This window comes from Vigna unguiculata, chromosome 6, assembly GCF_004118075.2.
Source record: "Vigna unguiculata cultivar IT97K-499-35 chromosome 6, ASM411807v1, whole genome shotgun sequence".
NCBI classification, from domain to species: Eukaryota; Viridiplantae; Streptophyta; class Magnoliopsida; order Fabales; family Fabaceae; genus Vigna; species Vigna unguiculata.
Window position 1 is genome coordinate 32,320,494 of NC_040284.1, and position 17,716 is coordinate 32,338,209.

A 17,716-nucleotide genomic window follows, 5' to 3' on the forward strand; every position below is an offset into this window, starting at 1 on the left:
AAAGCATGTTTAATTATATATAAATATTTTTAATAATTAATTAATATTTTTAATTAAATAAATTAAAATAATTACTATATTTAGATATTAAATTATTTTATTGTAATTGATAACTAAAATTTAAATAGAAACGGTTAATTATAATATTATATATCTGTATCATTGAAGAAATGTACCATAAAAAAATTATTTTTTTAATTTTTAATTTAAAAAGAGTTAAATATATTTTATTTTTTAACTTTTAATGAAAATTAAAATTAATCATTTTTCAAAATTTTAAATCAATGTAATCTCATATATTTAAATATTAAGTAAATTTAATAATTTTAATTAAATTTTATTAAAATTATTTCACATTTTAAACATATTTCTCAGTAAAATAACTATCGATATAAGTAATTTATATACTACATAAAATTCGACTATTTTTTATTTTCATTAAAATTTAAATACATATTTAAACTTTTATAGAAAAACTAAACAAGTAGGTTGTTCCGTCCTTGATACGCCAACACCAACTATGACCAACTTTGCCACTTTAAGATGTGCATTTATAATTAATTAGAATTTAGAAATGCACACAAAGTTGTATTCAATCTTGATGTGATTGTTATTTTAACTTCAACCTCTTTAACTTCAGCCTATATGTGGAATTTCATATTAGGGTGACCCATATATAAACACTCAATTTTTTACTTAACACTTATCCAATATTAATAAATAATATCTTAATTTTAAAATATAAAACAATTTGGATCTAAATTAATTAATAACAATAATTTAATTAACATTTGGGAGAATATTTTTGCAATTGCCGTAAATTATCTAAATATGGGTGTTTTTGAATTAAATTAGAATTAAAACAAATTTAAATTAAAATAAAGTATTATAAAATTATAATTACAATTAAATTTTACCAAATAAAAATAATTTAATTAAAAAAATACTATTTTGAATAAACTAAAATAAAAATAAAAAATACATAAATTTACATTAATTTAAATGTAATTAAATGTATTTTAAAAGGAAAAATAATTGAAAATCTGAAAAGACTTGTCGAAGCTATTAAAACATAATGAATATTGTTTAACAAGACAAAGATTCTTCAAATGAAAAAAAAAAAAACAAAAAAAAAACAACTAAGGATTAAAGAAAAAAAATGATAAATTTTTTATATCACTCAATCAATAAAAAAATATACACTTGAATAATTAACGTTGAGTCAAACATTGTAACAAAAATAAATAATAAATAAAAATTTAAAAAGAATAGAGATGATCAATTATGTGATTCAAAAATTATTTGATTTAATGAAATTAAAACCATTTATTTTAAACATAATTATACACAAAGAAAACAATGTGTAATTAAAATTATGATAAAAGAAAAAATAACTTAAAAATCTGATTAAATTTATGAATATAGAATAAGGTAAACAATTGAGAAAAAATTACTAAAAACAAAGAAATTATATATATGTATATACACACGACTGACCGACTAATAGTTGAAATTGATTTTAGTATATTTGTCTTATAATATACTTTTAAAAGAAAATATAATAAAATATTACAAATAGAAAAGTGCAAACCAACTACATGCTCCAAACTTTATGAGCATTAATAAGTGTACAATGAAATGTTGGTGTGTGTTTTGTCCAGGAAGTTGGGAGATGGGGGAGGAGTTAATAACATTTAATACTAGCAAGACAAGAAAAAAAATACCTATTCCATTTATTTTATGATTTTTTATCATTATAATCTTAATTTAATATTATTTTTAATAAATATTTGAGACTAATCTAAATTCATTTATTAGAAGTCACAAATTATGGGTTCATAACCAATTAAGTGAAAAATAAATCTTAATTATATATATATATATATATATATAATTGGCTTAAGTTTTAATTCTTTAATAATTTTTGTATTTTTAATTAAGTTTCTATTAATTTTTTTTGTCTATTGGACATTTAGAAATTTAATATCTTTTAATTGAATTTCTATAATTTTTTTTTTCGTTAATCAAGTAATGTGATTTTATTGTGTTTGGAATTTCACATAAACTAAAAATAATATAAATTTAGGTGCAAAATTTGTCTTTATAAGTTGATTTTATAAAATTTAAGTAAACTTAAAAATCACATGACAACTTAATGCATCTTAATGCAACTAAAGTAGACATCACATATACATAAAAAAAATCCAATTATCTGTTGACTGTTGAAAGAATTCTTTGTTATTTACCAAGAACTCATAACATTGAAATATATATTACAAGAAGGTAAATGGGTGATTTGATTTGATTTACATAAGCATATGATCTAAACAATAGAAAATGAACCTATAATTTTGTTTTCGTGTTTAAAATATATGATATTTCATGGGGTTAAAGAGTAACCCATTGTTATTTTATTTAATAGTGTAGTTGAATTTGTTGTAACTAAAAATATACTTGCCACGTCAGGTTGAGAAAAATTATTGAAGAAGTACAATTCAAGCAAGACTATAATGTTTTTGTGACAATTCCACAGTCAAATTGTTAACAAAAATAAATTAATTACATAAAAAATACAAACATATTGATGTGAACTTTAATTTGTGGTGAGTATAAATTGAAAATTATATTTATTGAATTTAATAAATTGAGTTAAATTCATTAGAACATCACTTTGGGACACTATAAAATAAAAACAATCTAATAATTATGAGATTACTAGAATAGAAGCCTTATATATTTTAATAGAAAAACTTATTAGTTATTTATAATGTTTATTATTTTGTAATATTTTTTGTTTAAAAATTGTATCATTTTGAATAATCTATAACAATATATAAAGGGAATTCCCTACTTTGTGTTCATATTTCATAATACCAATTCTACCCTTTATAATATAATTATTTATTAATTTTTTTAAAATTAACGATTATTTTTACCTATTTTCTATAATATTTTTTTTATTCATCAATAATTAATTTTTCTATTAATTTCACTTTATTTGTAAAAAATATAAATTTATTTTATATATTAACTTAATAATATAAAACTATTATTATCTACTAATATATTGTCATTCATATTTAATAATAGATAGAAGAAATTTTTTTAACTAACTTATGTAATCATTTTACCAATCTTATATTAAAAAATTCTTTGATTTGGGAGGAATTGTTAAAATGTAGAGTAGTTATAGTATATTTATCTTATAATATAATTTTAAAAGAAAATCTTATAAAATATTATAAATAAAAAATGCAAACAAACAGCAAATTTTATGACCATTGAAAAGTGTTACACGTCTGTGTGTTTTCCCTGAATCGGCCAGCAGATATATGGTTGAGGATTTGATACATTTAATAGTACAACAAAACAGGTCCTCTCCCTTAATGTTTTTTATAATTTTAATTTTCTATTTGTAGAATTATATAATTAATGCCTTTATAAATGTGAAAGGAATAAATAGAATGAAAGAGAACAAATGTATAAGAAATTTTCTATAAAAAATTAATTCATTAAAATATTTATTTATTTTCTTAAGATAATTTTTTCAAGAATAAATAAAATTAAATGATGGACTGTACTATTATGATAAAATAATGTTCCAAAATTAAATTAAAATATATTAAATAAATTTTTTTATTATATATATAAGGGTTTAATTACTTTCTAAATTTTATTATTTTTTGTTTGAATTAATCAATCTATTAATAAAATATTCAATAAGTCATTCAATTTTTAAACGCCTAATATATAACGCATTTATGGATTAAAGTTAGTTTTTATTTAATAATAATATGATACTTAGACTTGGAATAGAATTTGGCAATAGAAACAAAACCTGCTTTTGTGAACATCAAGCATTGATGAAAGAAAAAACGAAAACGGTGGTACTTTGACACATGAATTTTTTACTTTCATATAACACTACTATTTATTATTATTTTTCTAGTTTTTTTTAAATACAAAAATTTAAATTTTCTAAAATAATTTTACTCTTTTATAAAAAGTTGTCAAATAGTAATAAAAATGTAAAATAAACTATCTCCTAAAAGAAATCATCATAAACTTATAAGAGAATAAAATGCCGTACAAATATGAGATTACAGAAAATATTAAAAAAGACAATTAAATTTTAAAAAATTATTTTCACAATTTAAGATCACATCTTCTAATTTTAAAATAAAAAATAAAAAATCATTTAAAAAATAACACAACAAAATTATTAAAAAAATATTTTTGTACTAAAATATATGGGAGTTGGAGTTGAAGAAAAAGAGAAAAATGATGATAGTTCCATTGGTTAAAGAAATGTGGTAGGCAATTGTCTGGACAGTTACAGTGAGGAAAGGGTGAATCACATGGAATGCCTTCCATACCCGCACTCATTTCACCACATAAATATAGGACCCAGTCTTATCAGAACAACATAGTTTTCAATCTTAAAAAACCAGAAGGTTGGTTGCAATAATAATACCTTCCTTTCTGCATATTTGGACTTTCAACTTTCAACTTTCAACATCATCAGAAGGTTTTTATTTATTTTTTATTATTTTACTCTATACAATCATATTTTATATATGCTTTCATTTTCAGTGCCACAATTTTATTTTGTGTACGGTGAGATTCTAATAAAAACACGTGTCTCAGTGATATTAATTTGGACACACATATTGATGACATTTAATTCTACCACATTAAGAAAGCCACATGCAGCCCTAAGGAATAAAGGAAGTAGAAAATGAGAGAGGAAATCTATAAAGAAGAGTGGTTGTTTGAGTTGTGCACAGAAAAAAGAAAAGAAAAGAAAATGTGGAGGTTGAAGATAGGAGATGGAGGAAATGATCCATATCTGTTTAGCACAAATAATTTTGTGGGAAGACAAACATGGGAGTTTGATTCCGAAGCAGCCACTGCTGAGGAGACAAACCAAGTTCAGCTTGCTCGTCAAAACTTCTATCAAAATCGTTTCCACACCAAGGCTTGTGCTGATCGACTTTGGCGTTTTCAGGTAACATTAATTAACCAAACACTCATTTTTTATTGTAATGTATTGTGCTTCGAGTTTTACTAAGGTCACAATTAATGGTTTCTTTGAATTAGATCATCTTGTTGAATCACTTTAATGCCAAAACTCCCACGAATGTTGGATCTAAACATCATTTTTTTTCTTTTCAAAATTTAATTTTAGTAGATTAAGAGTCTTTAATTCAGAACCTGTAGATAAAACAAAATTGATTTTTGTCCTCGGAGTCATTACATTCACAACAATCCTTAGATGAGAAGTAGTTATCGTTGCTTTTGTACTAGTTCAAATATCTCTATCTCATTAAAGGTCGATTGGTTTGTTCATTCTACTCTATATAATAAAACGGATAAAATTAATACAAAACTAATGGAAGAAAGAAAAATAACTTACTATAGTTAACAGTGGCTTTTGACATGACAATTATGTTTATCATACCAAAACACCAGCGAATAACGTAAATGGATTAATGATCAATAATTTTTAATTTCAAAGATTATTATTATTATTATTATTATTATTATTTATTTCAATTTTGAAAAATAGTTTAATTCAATTTTAAGGATTGAATTGATTGATTGTTTAAGACTCTAGAAATTATTTTACAGTTTTATTAATTTTAAAAATCAATCTAACCGATCACTATAATTTTAGATACGAAGTTAATAACTAATTGATTCTTAATCATGTGATGATCTTAAACTGTTGAAATCATTTAAAATTTATCATTACGGTATTCGTTTACGATTGCTAAATTTTATTTGCAATTTTAAGGAGTGACGTTATCAGTAAGGAAGTAGTTAAATCAATATTCTCGATCGTCTGCTATTTCAGAAAAAAAGAAAAATAAATTAAAAATAAATAAATATTAAAAATGAAAAATAAAAAGGTAACTTGGAAAAAAAAAAAACTCTTAAAAAAGTAAAGGAAAATATACTATGATTTCCATTTTGTCGACTTTCATTTATTATCATCTGACGTGAGTTAGTGTAAATTATTGATTTTTTTAAAAGAGAAGACAATGTGTTCTTGCGGAAACAATAATAGAATGCTAGGGAGCAGAACCCCAATCATTGACTTCTTGGAATGATTTTTCCTTGACTTGAATGCGTCTTCTCCTAATGTTGACGGTCTGGACCCTTGAGGACTACCTGCGGAAAGGACTTCTACGATCAAGTCAACGAGGACTCTCAAAAAATCAAATCTCAAATTAGTGAATCAATGAAAGCGTAGCTCTTAATTGTTGGGGTCCATATGTATTTATAAAGTCATTAATTGTGTCCGCCCCTTCTTGTGGGTTGGGCACCCTTTAGCCACTTTGGGCCAATATTCAGATTCTAGATGGGTCTGGACTAAGCCCAAGTCTCGAGTCTTTGTGAGGGGCCTCACATGTAATTCCCTAAGTTTTGGAGTTAGCATCTCTTCATTATACTGTATCTTTTATAGTAGGTGGCCTGAGCCGTCATGTGTGCTATCTTGTTTGGTTGACTATCCGTCTACTATTTTTATAATAGGACTATACGTAGGCGGTTTAGATAGGGTGGTTGTCTGAATTTGCTTGGGTATAGTACATAATGATACATTAATCAATGATTCATACTAAATCACGTTAGAAATAAAGGATGAGAATAAAAAAATAGGAGTAATAATATCATTTTTCAAAAGTAGATTGGAGGATGAAATTTATCAATATATATATATATATATATATATATATATATATATATATATATATATAAAGGTGTGAATTAATTCTAGGAGTGGTTGACTATGAGGGGAGATAAAAGGTAAAAATAATTAAAAAAAAATGTAAAGAAACTTAAGGTTTTGTTTTTGAATAGGTTGGTTAATGAGAAGAGAAAAATATGTTGTTACAGATTTTGAGAGAGAATAAGTTCAAAGAAAGGATAGCGAAAGTGAAGATTGAAGATGGTGAAAAAGTAAGTTTGGAGAAAACTACAAGCACAGTGAAGAGGGCTGCTTCTTACCTTTCCGCACTACAAACCAGTGATGGCCATTGGCCTGCTCACCTCGCAGGTTCCCTCTTCTTTACTCCTGCATTGGTAAGTTCAACTTATTCTAATTTTTCTATTTAATTTTTTTATTTCAAATCACTTTCTATATCAAAACATATATATGTGTAATCATAAAATTAATCAATTGAAATTATTCAAAGAACTATTCTGTGAAATTGGGTCCTTACAAGTTTCTCTGTATAACAATATTGCAGGTGATTTGTTTATACATTACAGGACATCTTGATTCTGTATTTTCAGAAGAACATCGTAAAGAAATTCTCCGCTACACATATTGTCACCAGGTATATGTTTAATTTAAAATTGTGGAGTAATTTAAGGACTAAAAGGTTATTTTTCTGAAAATTAACTGGCAAACATTTGAAGAACGAAGATGGAGGTTGGGGACTGCACATAGAAAGTCACAGCACCATGTTTTGCACTGCGCTCAATTATATATGTTTGCGAATTCTCGGAGAAGGACCCAATAACAATGCTTGTGTTACAGCAAGAAAGTGGATTCGGGATCATGGTGGTGTAACGCATATACCTTCATGGGGCAAATTCTGGCTTTCAGTACGAATATTTTTCTCTCACATTTAAATTAATACGTAAATATATATATATGCAAAAATGCATGAATGTTAAACAAAAATCTGATACTTATATATAGGTACTTGGTGTAGTTGACTGGGGTGGAAGCAACCCAATGCCTCCAGAATTTTGGATCCTTCCTTCTTTTCTTCCTATGCATCCGGGTTAAATTAATTAATCCATTTTTATTTCTAACTATTTTTTTTTTGGAATATATATAAAATATCCCATTGTTAAATTTTATCTCATTAATACAGGTAAAATGTGGTGTTACTGTCGATTGGTATACATGCCCATGTCGTATTTATATGGGAAGAAATTCATGGCTCCAATTACGCCATTGACAGCAAAGTTGAGAGAAGAGCTTTTTGTTGAACCGTACGATGAAAATACCTGGAGGAAAGCACGTCATAAATGTGCAAAAGTAAGAGATACTCAATTATTTATTGTGTAGATAATTTTATATTTAGGAAAATAAAAACAAAACTATTTATTAATTAAGGAATGAACTCTAATTTAATACACATGGACAAATTTTTATGAATTACAGGAAGATCTTTACTATCCTCATCATTGGATACAAGATCTAATATGGGATAGTTTATATGTATTCACCGAACCCCTTCTAAATCGATGGCCTTTGAACAAGTTGGTAAGAGAAAAAGCACTTGAAGTAACAATGAAGCATATCCACTATGAAGATGAAAATAGTCGATATATTGCTATTGGATGTGTTGAAAAGGTAAAACAGCATCATTTTCGATATGCTGGTATAAATAAAGTTTTTAGTTTTTCTCTGGAATTCATTAAAACAGTCATGCTTTGTATTTTCTAGGTTTTGTGCATGCTTGCTTGTTGGGTAGAAGTTCCAAATGGAGATGCTTTCAAAAAGCATCTTGCAAGGATCCCAGATTGTTTATGGATTTCAGAAGATGGAATGACCATGCAGGTAAATATTGGATTACCAATTTTATTAGTAAAGGTGTTGTCACATTAATTTGAATAAAAATACTATAGTTGCTAATGGTAAAAAAAAATGTATGATATAGTAATTAATCCATTTGTTTATATTATATAATGCAGGGTATTGGAACCCAGTCATGGGACGCTGGTTTCATTGTTCAAGCTCTACTAGCCACTAACCTAGTAGATGATTTAGGTCCCACACTTGCAAAAGCACACGATTTCATCAAGAAATCTCAGGTTACAAATTACGTATATCACAATATAAGTTGAGGAAGAAAACGCTCATAACTTCATCTAGAATTAATGTACAATTCACCTAATAACAAATTATTTTAGACCCATAGGTTTAATTGAAATCATGACTGGGAAATTAAATAACGAAAATAATTTCTTGGTGCAAGCAATTATATATTATATATAACTAATAAAAAATTGTAGTTAATTTCAAAACATTCTAATTTTATAGGTAACGGAAAATCCTTCGGGAGATTTTAAGAGTATGTATCGTTATATCTGTAAGGGGTCATGGGCCCTGGCAGATAGAGACCAAGCATGGCAAGTTTCTGATACTACTGCAGAATGTTTAAAGGTAATTAATAGTACTTATTTAAGGTCACATAATTTTTAGTTTTGTTTTGTTAAAAAGTTTCGTGTACAAAACAAGCACACATATTAACGTAACGAATTCATTAATTATCCTATGTTTCAGTGTTGTCTACTTTTATCAGTGTTGCCAGAAGAGATTGTGGGGGAAAAAATGGAACCTCAAAAGTTATATGATTCAGTCAGTCTTATACTGTCACTGCAGGTGAGTATTATTCAATTATACATATTTTTCTCTATAACTTTAAAATATGTAATATTTTGTTTTTGTATTCATTTTATTACTTTAATTACTATATAGAGTGCGAATGGAGGTATGGCTGCATGGGAGCCAGCAAGAGCTCAGGAATGGTTAGAAGTAAGTGTTATATTAATTAATGTCTATAAATTCAATATTAACAAAAAAAAAGTTTTGTTAATCATTTTTAATAATGGATTAATTAGTAAGTTTGTGATTACTTACCAGCTGCTGAATCCGACGGAGTTCTTTGCTGACATAGTAGTTGAGCATGAGTATGTTGAATGCACTGCATCATCAATTGAAGTTCTGGTGTTGTTCAAAAAGCTTTATCCAGAGCATAGGAAGGAAGAGATTGAGAGTTTCATTGGTAAAGCAGCAGCATTCATTGAAAAATCACAATTAGAGGATGGTTCTTGGTATGGGAATTGGGCAGTTTGCTTCACTTACTGTTCCTGGTTTGCACTGGGAGGTTTAGTTGCTGCTGGAAAAAGTTACAAAGACTGTGTTGCTATTCGTAAAGGTGTGGAGTTTCTGCTTAGAATACAAAATGAAGATGGTGGATGGGGAGAGAGTTACCTTTCTTGCCCAAGGAAGGTTTGTGTTGATTGAATCATCATTTATCATAATTATAAATAATGCTACTAATTAAGTTTCTAACAATGTTTATATATGATTAAGGAGTATGTACCTCTTGAAGGAGGTCGATCAAATCTTGTGCAAACATCTTGGGCTCTCATGGCTCTAATTCTTTCTCACCAGGTATGGGATCTTTAGAAATTCAAGTGTGAGTCTAAGTCTCACATTGGTTAGAAATGAGAAAGTAGAGTAATATATAAAAATAAAGATCCATAAATTTATTGTGTTAAGGTTTTGGGTTGAGAGTAGTATCAATATCTTATGTGGTTAGATTCAGGTCATTTATTGATGTCATTGATGTTTGTTCTCCCCTTCTCTATATTAAATAATGCCCGTTTTTTCATTTTCATTTTCAAAATTTTGTATATGTAGGCTGAAAGAGACCCAACTCCGCTTCATCGTGCAGCAAAGTTACTAATCAATTCTCAGTTAGAAGATGGTGATTGGCCCCAACAAGTATATTTCAAATCTCAATTCTTTCAATTTCATATAGTATCGATATATATGCTTAGGCAATAGTGATAAGAATTATTAGTATAAAGTATTTTTCATGTGTCAAATGGAATTCCATATTAAACTATATAATATAACCTCTGCTTGTTTTTTATTAGATAAAATATTTTACTATCATAATTTTTTTTAATAATTTGGAAACAAAAAATATATATTTAACAATTAAGAAAAATCAAACTTGAAAGAGGTGTATTTTACTTGGATTAATATTTTAGGTGGTGGTGAGTGAAAATAAATAAAGAAAAAGAATAATGATTTAAAAGAAAAATTGCATGGAAATAACATTGTCCAGTTTTGTATTTGTTTTGAAATCGATAAATGAGGATGATGTTTAATTTTTAATATTTGGTTGTGATTTTTATGGCAGGAAACCCTTGGAGTATACTTGAGGAATTGCTTGGTTCATTACCCTTTTTATAGAAATGTTTTCCCAATGTGGGCTTTGGCTGAATATCGTACAAATGTTCTATTACCTTCTGGCCAGCTTCTTCCTTCATCATCATAATTTCATTCTCTATAACTTTTTTTATTTTCAAATCTATAACTTAAAATAAATTATTTTTATTTTCTAAAGTTATATAATCTGAAATGCAAAATAAAAAATACATTTCAAATTATATGAATGTAAAATTTATATTTTGAATTACACTAAAATACAAAAATTTATGGGGATCCAGATGAAATTGTGAAGGTGAAAGAAGTTGTCTGCCCTCCATTACTCTTTGCTGAGATGTCATTTGTTTAAGACCAATAAAAGTTCTTTGTGGGTTGTTTTAATGGTTTACACAGTGTTCGTCTGGAACAAAGCATAGTTAAACAATAATAAATTTGAAATAATTAAAGACAATTTTTAATATAAAATATTAATTAACAAACTGATACAAAATCATAGTAAACAAAATATTAAATTATCATATGTAGATTTACACTGTAAAAATAAGTAATAAATTATTAAACAATAACCATTCATTATATATATATATATATATATTAATCAACATTGTTAATTATTAATGTTTGCAAGCGAAATGATATACTTTAACGTTAAATATGTTTTTGTCTTTTTATGTGAAAATTGAAATTAAATTTTAAAATTTTGGTCCAATTTAGTCATGTAATTTTAAAATTATCCAATTTTAGTCCTTTAAATTTTTTTATTAAGTTTATTTTATGTTTCAGATGCGTTTCATGATAGTTTTTTAGCTAACATTGAAATAAAAGTGTGTCAAACAATATAAACACCTCAAATGCTATCATGAGATGCATTTGAATGTTAAATACACTTAACAAAATTGGGTTAAAATATTAAATTCATGAAGTTCTAAAATTTGGAGACTAAATTAGATCAAAATTTTAAAAAATAATTAATCCCAATTTTCAATGAAAATTGAGGAACAAAAGATATATTTATCCCTTTTATTTTAAATCATATTCTTAAAATATTACCCTTAAAAAAAATTATCATTTCAAACCTGCATCAATCTCGGCCCATATTATTATTGCTTTATTTTGAACAAGATTTGATTATAATATCTTAAATAAGGTTTTATTTCAACAATCACCATCGGCTTTTCTTGAACACATTATTACTGATATAAAATTATAAAACAAAGGAATAAAATGGTATACTCAAGGTGTATCATGTTACTTCACCTTTAGGTTCCTGAAATTTGCTATACAAACATTCAATGGTGAACAGTGCGGTTTGATTCTAACCTCAGTCAACAACTGCGGCTTCTCTAAAATTTGATATTCTACTCGCAGGACGCGTTTTGTTGTTTTTTTTTGAAAAACGGTATTCTAGATTAAAACTGTCTCTCATTACCAGTAAATCATTAATCTGTTTAGACCCTGAAATGATATAGTACCACCAATTCATGTGCGGTCCACGAAAAGAAAACACAATCAACAAAGATCAAGAAAAAGATCATGTTATCATCTTTTTATGTGATTATTTACTGAATAGAATCTCAGAAAAACTTTAACACATTTTTATTTCAAAAACTATACTTAAGATCATAAGTTTGAATCTAAGTATCATAAAATATTTTCATTAAAACGTATTGATGTGACATCACTTTCCACCGTTTCAAGAGCTGGGGCAACTCCTCGACAAAATTAATAGAAAAAGGGAAGTAGCATTTCATCAGCTGAATGGAGCACTGTGAGTCAACTAAATGCTGAGTATGACAAACCAGGGAAATTATTTTTTGACAAAGTTAACAAAGTTTCTAAAAATAGAATTAAAGTTGATTAATTTTTTATTTTTTAAAAATAATAAAATAATAGTTTTTTACCTAAATAGGAAAGTTTGTCAAAACTTTGTTAAAAATACTTTGTTAACATATCATAACTCGACAAACAAATATAATAATAATACTTATACAAGGCTCATTATAGAATTGGAGACACTTCTCCTTGGACCGTTTAACCCCACTACTTAATGAAGACTTCAACTCCATATTATTAGTTAATATGAAACAACTCCATATAGATTGATATATACTATTATGATTTGTGGTATAGTTTTCATTTTTATGTTAACAAAAGGTGCAAAAATATTTTGACTCCTTATGAATCAAAATTCCAAGTCATGATGGTAATTGTAATATCATATGGTTACCTCACTAATTCAGTCCTCTTTTGAAAAGACAACTCACCGAAATACAAAGTCAAACAGCATTTTCTATTGAATCACGGAGTGGGCTTAAACCTTGTTAACTGCACAGTACCACGGTTTAACGAAACATCAAAGGATTGTACAAGCATTAAATTCATTAAATTCACAGTTGTGCATACCAATTATTGAGCACTGATATTATGGTTTTCCCAAGTCACACTTGTTTGCTAAATGCTTTGTTCATAGCCTTTTGCATCATTTTCCTGGGTTTGGCCTCTGCCAGGAACACCCTTACACATTCTCAATCCATAAGAGATTCAGAGATAGTAACCTCGAACGACAGTGTCTTCGTACTTGGTTTCTTCAGCCCTCAGAATTCAACGCACCGCTATGTAGGAATCTGGTACCTCTCTGATGCCAACGTCATATGGATAGCTAATAGAGACCAACCGCTCCTTGATTCTTCTGGGGTTTTGAAAATCTCCAAAGATGGTAACCTGGTTCTAGTTGATGGAAAAAACCATGTTATTTGGTCGTCCAATGTGTCAAACACTGCAACAAGGTACTGCACTGCTCAAATTTCCCGTTACGGGAAACTAGTGCTGAAAGATGACTCCACGGGACAGACCGTATGGGAGAGTTTCGAGCATCCTTGTGATGCAGCAGTGCCAACCATGAAGATAAGTGCTAACAAAGTCACGGGTGAGAAAATACAGTTTGTGTCAAGGAAAAGTGCTTCCGATCCTTCTACTGGCTATTTCTCTGCTTCCCTTGAGCGTTTGCATGCTCCAGAGGTGTTTCTATGGATTAATGGGACTCGGCCTTATTGGAGGACTGGCCCATGGAATGGTAGAATCTTCATTGGGACACCATTGATGTCAACTGGGTATCTTTATGGATGGAGTGTAGGATATGAAGGAAATGATATTGTTTATCTGACTTACAGTTTTGCTGACCCATCTTCCTTTGGAATCCTTACCCTTTCTCCAGAAGGAAAGATTAAATTGGTAAGGTATTATAACAATAAGAAAGGGTTGACTTTGGATCTGGGAATTTCTGATTGCGACGTTTATGGCACATGTGGGGCATTCGGAAGCTGTAATGGGCAGAGTTCACCAATATGTAGCTGTTTGAGTGGATTTGAGGCCAGGAATCAAGAGGAGTGGATAAGGAAAAATTGGACTAGTGGGTGTGTCAGAAAGGTGCCACTCCAGTGTGAGAGGTTGGACAATGGGAGTGAAGCTGTGCAAGAAGATAGATTTTTGAAACTTGAAACAATGAAAGTACCAGATTTTGCTGAGAGATTAGATGTGGAGGAAGGTCAGTGTGGAACACAGTGCTTGAAGAATTGCTCTTGTTTGGCGTATGCGTATGATGCTGGCATTGGATGCTTGTATTGGACTAGAGACTTAATTGACTTGCAAAAATTCCAAACTGCAGGCATTGATCTCTACATTCGTCTCGCCCATTCAGAATTTCAATCCAGTATGATATTTTTATTGTTCTTTGTTTATTCATGTTTAGTCTTAACAAGTCATAGAATCTATTATTCCAATTTATTGTTCATGTCTGTCTGATTCTGAATGTGTTTTCTTTAAACTTCTGTAGGTAATGCACAAGAGCATGCTAATAAAAGAAGAGGCAAGGAATTAATCATCGGAGTTACAGCGGCAACTGCTGGAACAATCATCTTTGCCATCTGTGCTTATCTAGCCATTCGCAGATTTCAGTCGCTTAAGGGAACTGCCGAAGATTCGGGTAATCAAGCCTTAAACACAAACAACTAAATAGAACTAGGAAAACTAACATTGAAGAAGAATAAGTTGTACTTCCTTTTGTTATATATGCTTCTATCTGTGCTGTCAACCATTTGATACAAAACAATTTACCATAGCTCTGAATTCGGAAGCTCCAAGATTGTAGATTCTTGAACATGTACAAAATCTAATACATTTGGAACATGTACAGGAAGTGAGAGTCACAAATTGACTGCGGTCCAGAAACCAGCAAAACTGGATGAGCTACCGTTATTTGAATTTGAAGTCGTTGCAAATGCTACAAACAGTTTTCACTTAGCTAATACGCTTGGAAAGGGTGGTTTTGGTCCAGTGTACAAGGTAATATTTTGACTAGTGACATTCATATCACTTATTTCTAAAACTTCCATTTTAATTTTGGTCAATTTCTCCTAATAGGGACTACTGCCAGATGGTCAGGAAATTGCAGTGAAAAGACTCTCAAGAGCATCTGGGCAAGGTGTAGAAGAATTTATGAATGAAGTGATGGTGATTTCTAAACTTCAACATCGCAATCTTGTAAAACTTCTTGGCTGCTGCATTGAAGGAGACGAAAAGATGCTCATCTATGAATTCATGCCAAATAAAAGTTTGGATGCATTCATCTTTGGTTAGTTCATATATACTTCACCTTCCAAACATTCAGCTCAAGTGAAATATGGACAATTTATTCAGTTCCTGCTAACCTACTTTGGCTAAATTTCTTTTTCATTTTCAGATCCACTCCGGCGGAAACTTCTAGACTGGACAAAACGTTTTACTATAGTTGAAGGAGTTGCTCGGGGCTTACTCTATCTCCATAGGGATTCTAGATTAAAAATTATACATAGAGATCTGAAGGCAAGCAATATCTTACTAGATGCAGATCTGAATCCCAAAATATCAGACTTTGGTTTGGCTAGAATATACAAAGGCGAGGATGAAGTTAATACTAAGAGGGTTGTTGGAACATAGTAAGTATGCTTTACTGTACTTGTATTATTAACAGAAAATTTGCTTTGAGAATTAACTTTTGTGTGATGTGAATAAATAAACAGTGGCTACATGTCCCCTGAATATGCTATGGAAGGATTGTTTTCTGAGAAATCAGATGTGTATAGCTTTGGAGTTTTGCTATTAGAGATTATCAGTGGAAAAAGAAACACTAGTTTTCGAAATGATGACCAGTCTCTCAGCCTTATAGGATATGTAAGTCTCTTCCCCACCTCAAAGCCTTCTTATTTGCATGTAGCCTTTGTATGCTTGCTAATATTTCAATTCATTTTTACTTAGGCGTGGAATCTATGGAACGAAGACAACATTAGCTTTTTGGTTGATCCAGAGATATCAGCTTCAGGATCTGAGAATCATATTTTGAGGTGCATCCACATAGCATTTCTTTGTGTGCAAGAAGTTGCAAAAACTAGACCAACAATGACTACTGTGCTCTCAATGCTTAACAGTGAGATTTCCCATCTACCTCCTCCTAGGCAAGTTGCATTTGTTCAGAAGCAAAGTTCATCAAGTTTAGAGTCTTCTTCTCAAGAAAATAATTGTAACTCCAACAACCATGTAACTCTTACTGATATCCAAGGAAGATAACAATATAGAATCATTTTCGCTGTGAAAATTGCTGCCATGCTATATGCTGATGATTATTCAGTTATGTTTATCCACTAGCAGTCTTATTTTCTAGATAATCAGAAACATTCAATATAACAGTAATCCTTTAATGATGGCCTTTGATAAACTATCTGGCACTGGTGCTTAATTACGGATGAAAGGGGTGATGAAAAGTCTAGAATAAAAATCATTTTATAATAGAAGCCTTTGGAAAGGATAAATGACAATGAATCAGACCTGAAATTATGGAAAATAAAGTAAGTAATCAATATTTGCGGTTCAATATAAGATGAAAAGTCAGAAACCAAAACTGCTAAATTTTTAACATATTTCCAACCTTGACTGAAAACATTCCCTTTTTCACCTGAATAATTGATTGAGTCTATTGCTTTACAATCTTAACAGGACTAGTAATCATATTCTTTTATGCTGTTTTCTCTTTTCTTTATGCTGCTTGTTGCCTTCCGAGTCATTTTTTCTCTCTCTTTGCCCATTATAAGGCTTGTTGTCTAAATTATGCCTTTAATATTAGAGCTACAAAATTGTTAAGAGCCTTCACAAGTGTATCTAGAGAATGGATAGAGATTGGGATGATAAAACATGAATTGGATTAGAGAATAGCAAGTTGCATCTATTGTTTAGTGCTAGCATGCTGCAATGATATTAAAGCAAAAAATCTTTATTTAAACATGTAGCTTTTTCCTTTATATATATATATATATATATATATATATATATATATATATATATATATATATATATATATATATATATATATGATCACTAATATAGACTCATGATTAGAGTTGTCAAAATGGGTTGGAACCTACGAGCTATCAAAGGGTCACATAAGTATTTTTATTTATTTTTTATTAAGTTGGACTTTATATTTGTGTCATGTTAAATTGTTTTTTTATCCGACACATAAATAATTTGTATTTTTTTTTATTTTTTTTGTATTTGGATTGTATTAAAGTTTATTTAGATTTTAATTAGAATTACAATTTAGTTTTGACTGAAAAAAATGAAAAAATAATATTTTTTTTTTAATTAAGTGAACTCGTGAGCCAACCCATTTAACCCGTCAACCTGTGATGGACCGGGTTG

At 28.8% G+C, this 17,716-nt stretch overlaps 2 protein-coding genes across 2 annotated transcripts; both read left to right on the forward strand.

Annotated features, from left to right (window-relative positions):
- Positions 1-4,727: 4,727 nt before the first annotated feature.
- Positions 4,728-11,368, forward strand: LOC114187457 (beta-amyrin synthase-like). The gene is made up of 16 exons (XM_028075718.1): positions 4,728-5,008; positions 6,901-7,086; positions 7,254-7,343; positions 7,426-7,614; positions 7,712-7,796; positions 7,890-8,056; positions 8,183-8,374; positions 8,468-8,581; positions 8,716-8,835; positions 9,065-9,187; positions 9,308-9,406; positions 9,503-9,559; positions 9,668-10,036; positions 10,121-10,201; positions 10,451-10,534; positions 10,959-11,368. Exons 1-16 carry the CDS (start codon positions 4,739-4,741, stop codon positions 11,094-11,096), a joined length of 2,364 nt encoding a protein of 787 aa, XP_027931519.1. The 5' UTR covers positions 4,728-4,738; the 3' UTR covers positions 11,097-11,368.
- A 1,986-nt stretch (positions 11,369-13,354) lies between these two features.
- On the forward strand, positions 13,355-16,736 carry LOC114188748 (G-type lectin S-receptor-like serine/threonine-protein kinase At1g11330). Its single transcript, XM_028077379.1, has 7 exons — positions 13,355-14,696; positions 14,820-14,969; positions 15,180-15,328; positions 15,407-15,617; positions 15,726-15,960; positions 16,045-16,195; positions 16,280-16,736. Exons 1-7 carry the CDS (start codon positions 13,412-13,414, stop codon positions 16,586-16,588), a joined length of 2,490 nt encoding a protein of 829 aa, XP_027933180.1. The 5' UTR covers positions 13,355-13,411; the 3' UTR covers positions 16,589-16,736.
- The last annotated feature ends 980 nt before the right edge of the window (positions 16,737-17,716 follow it).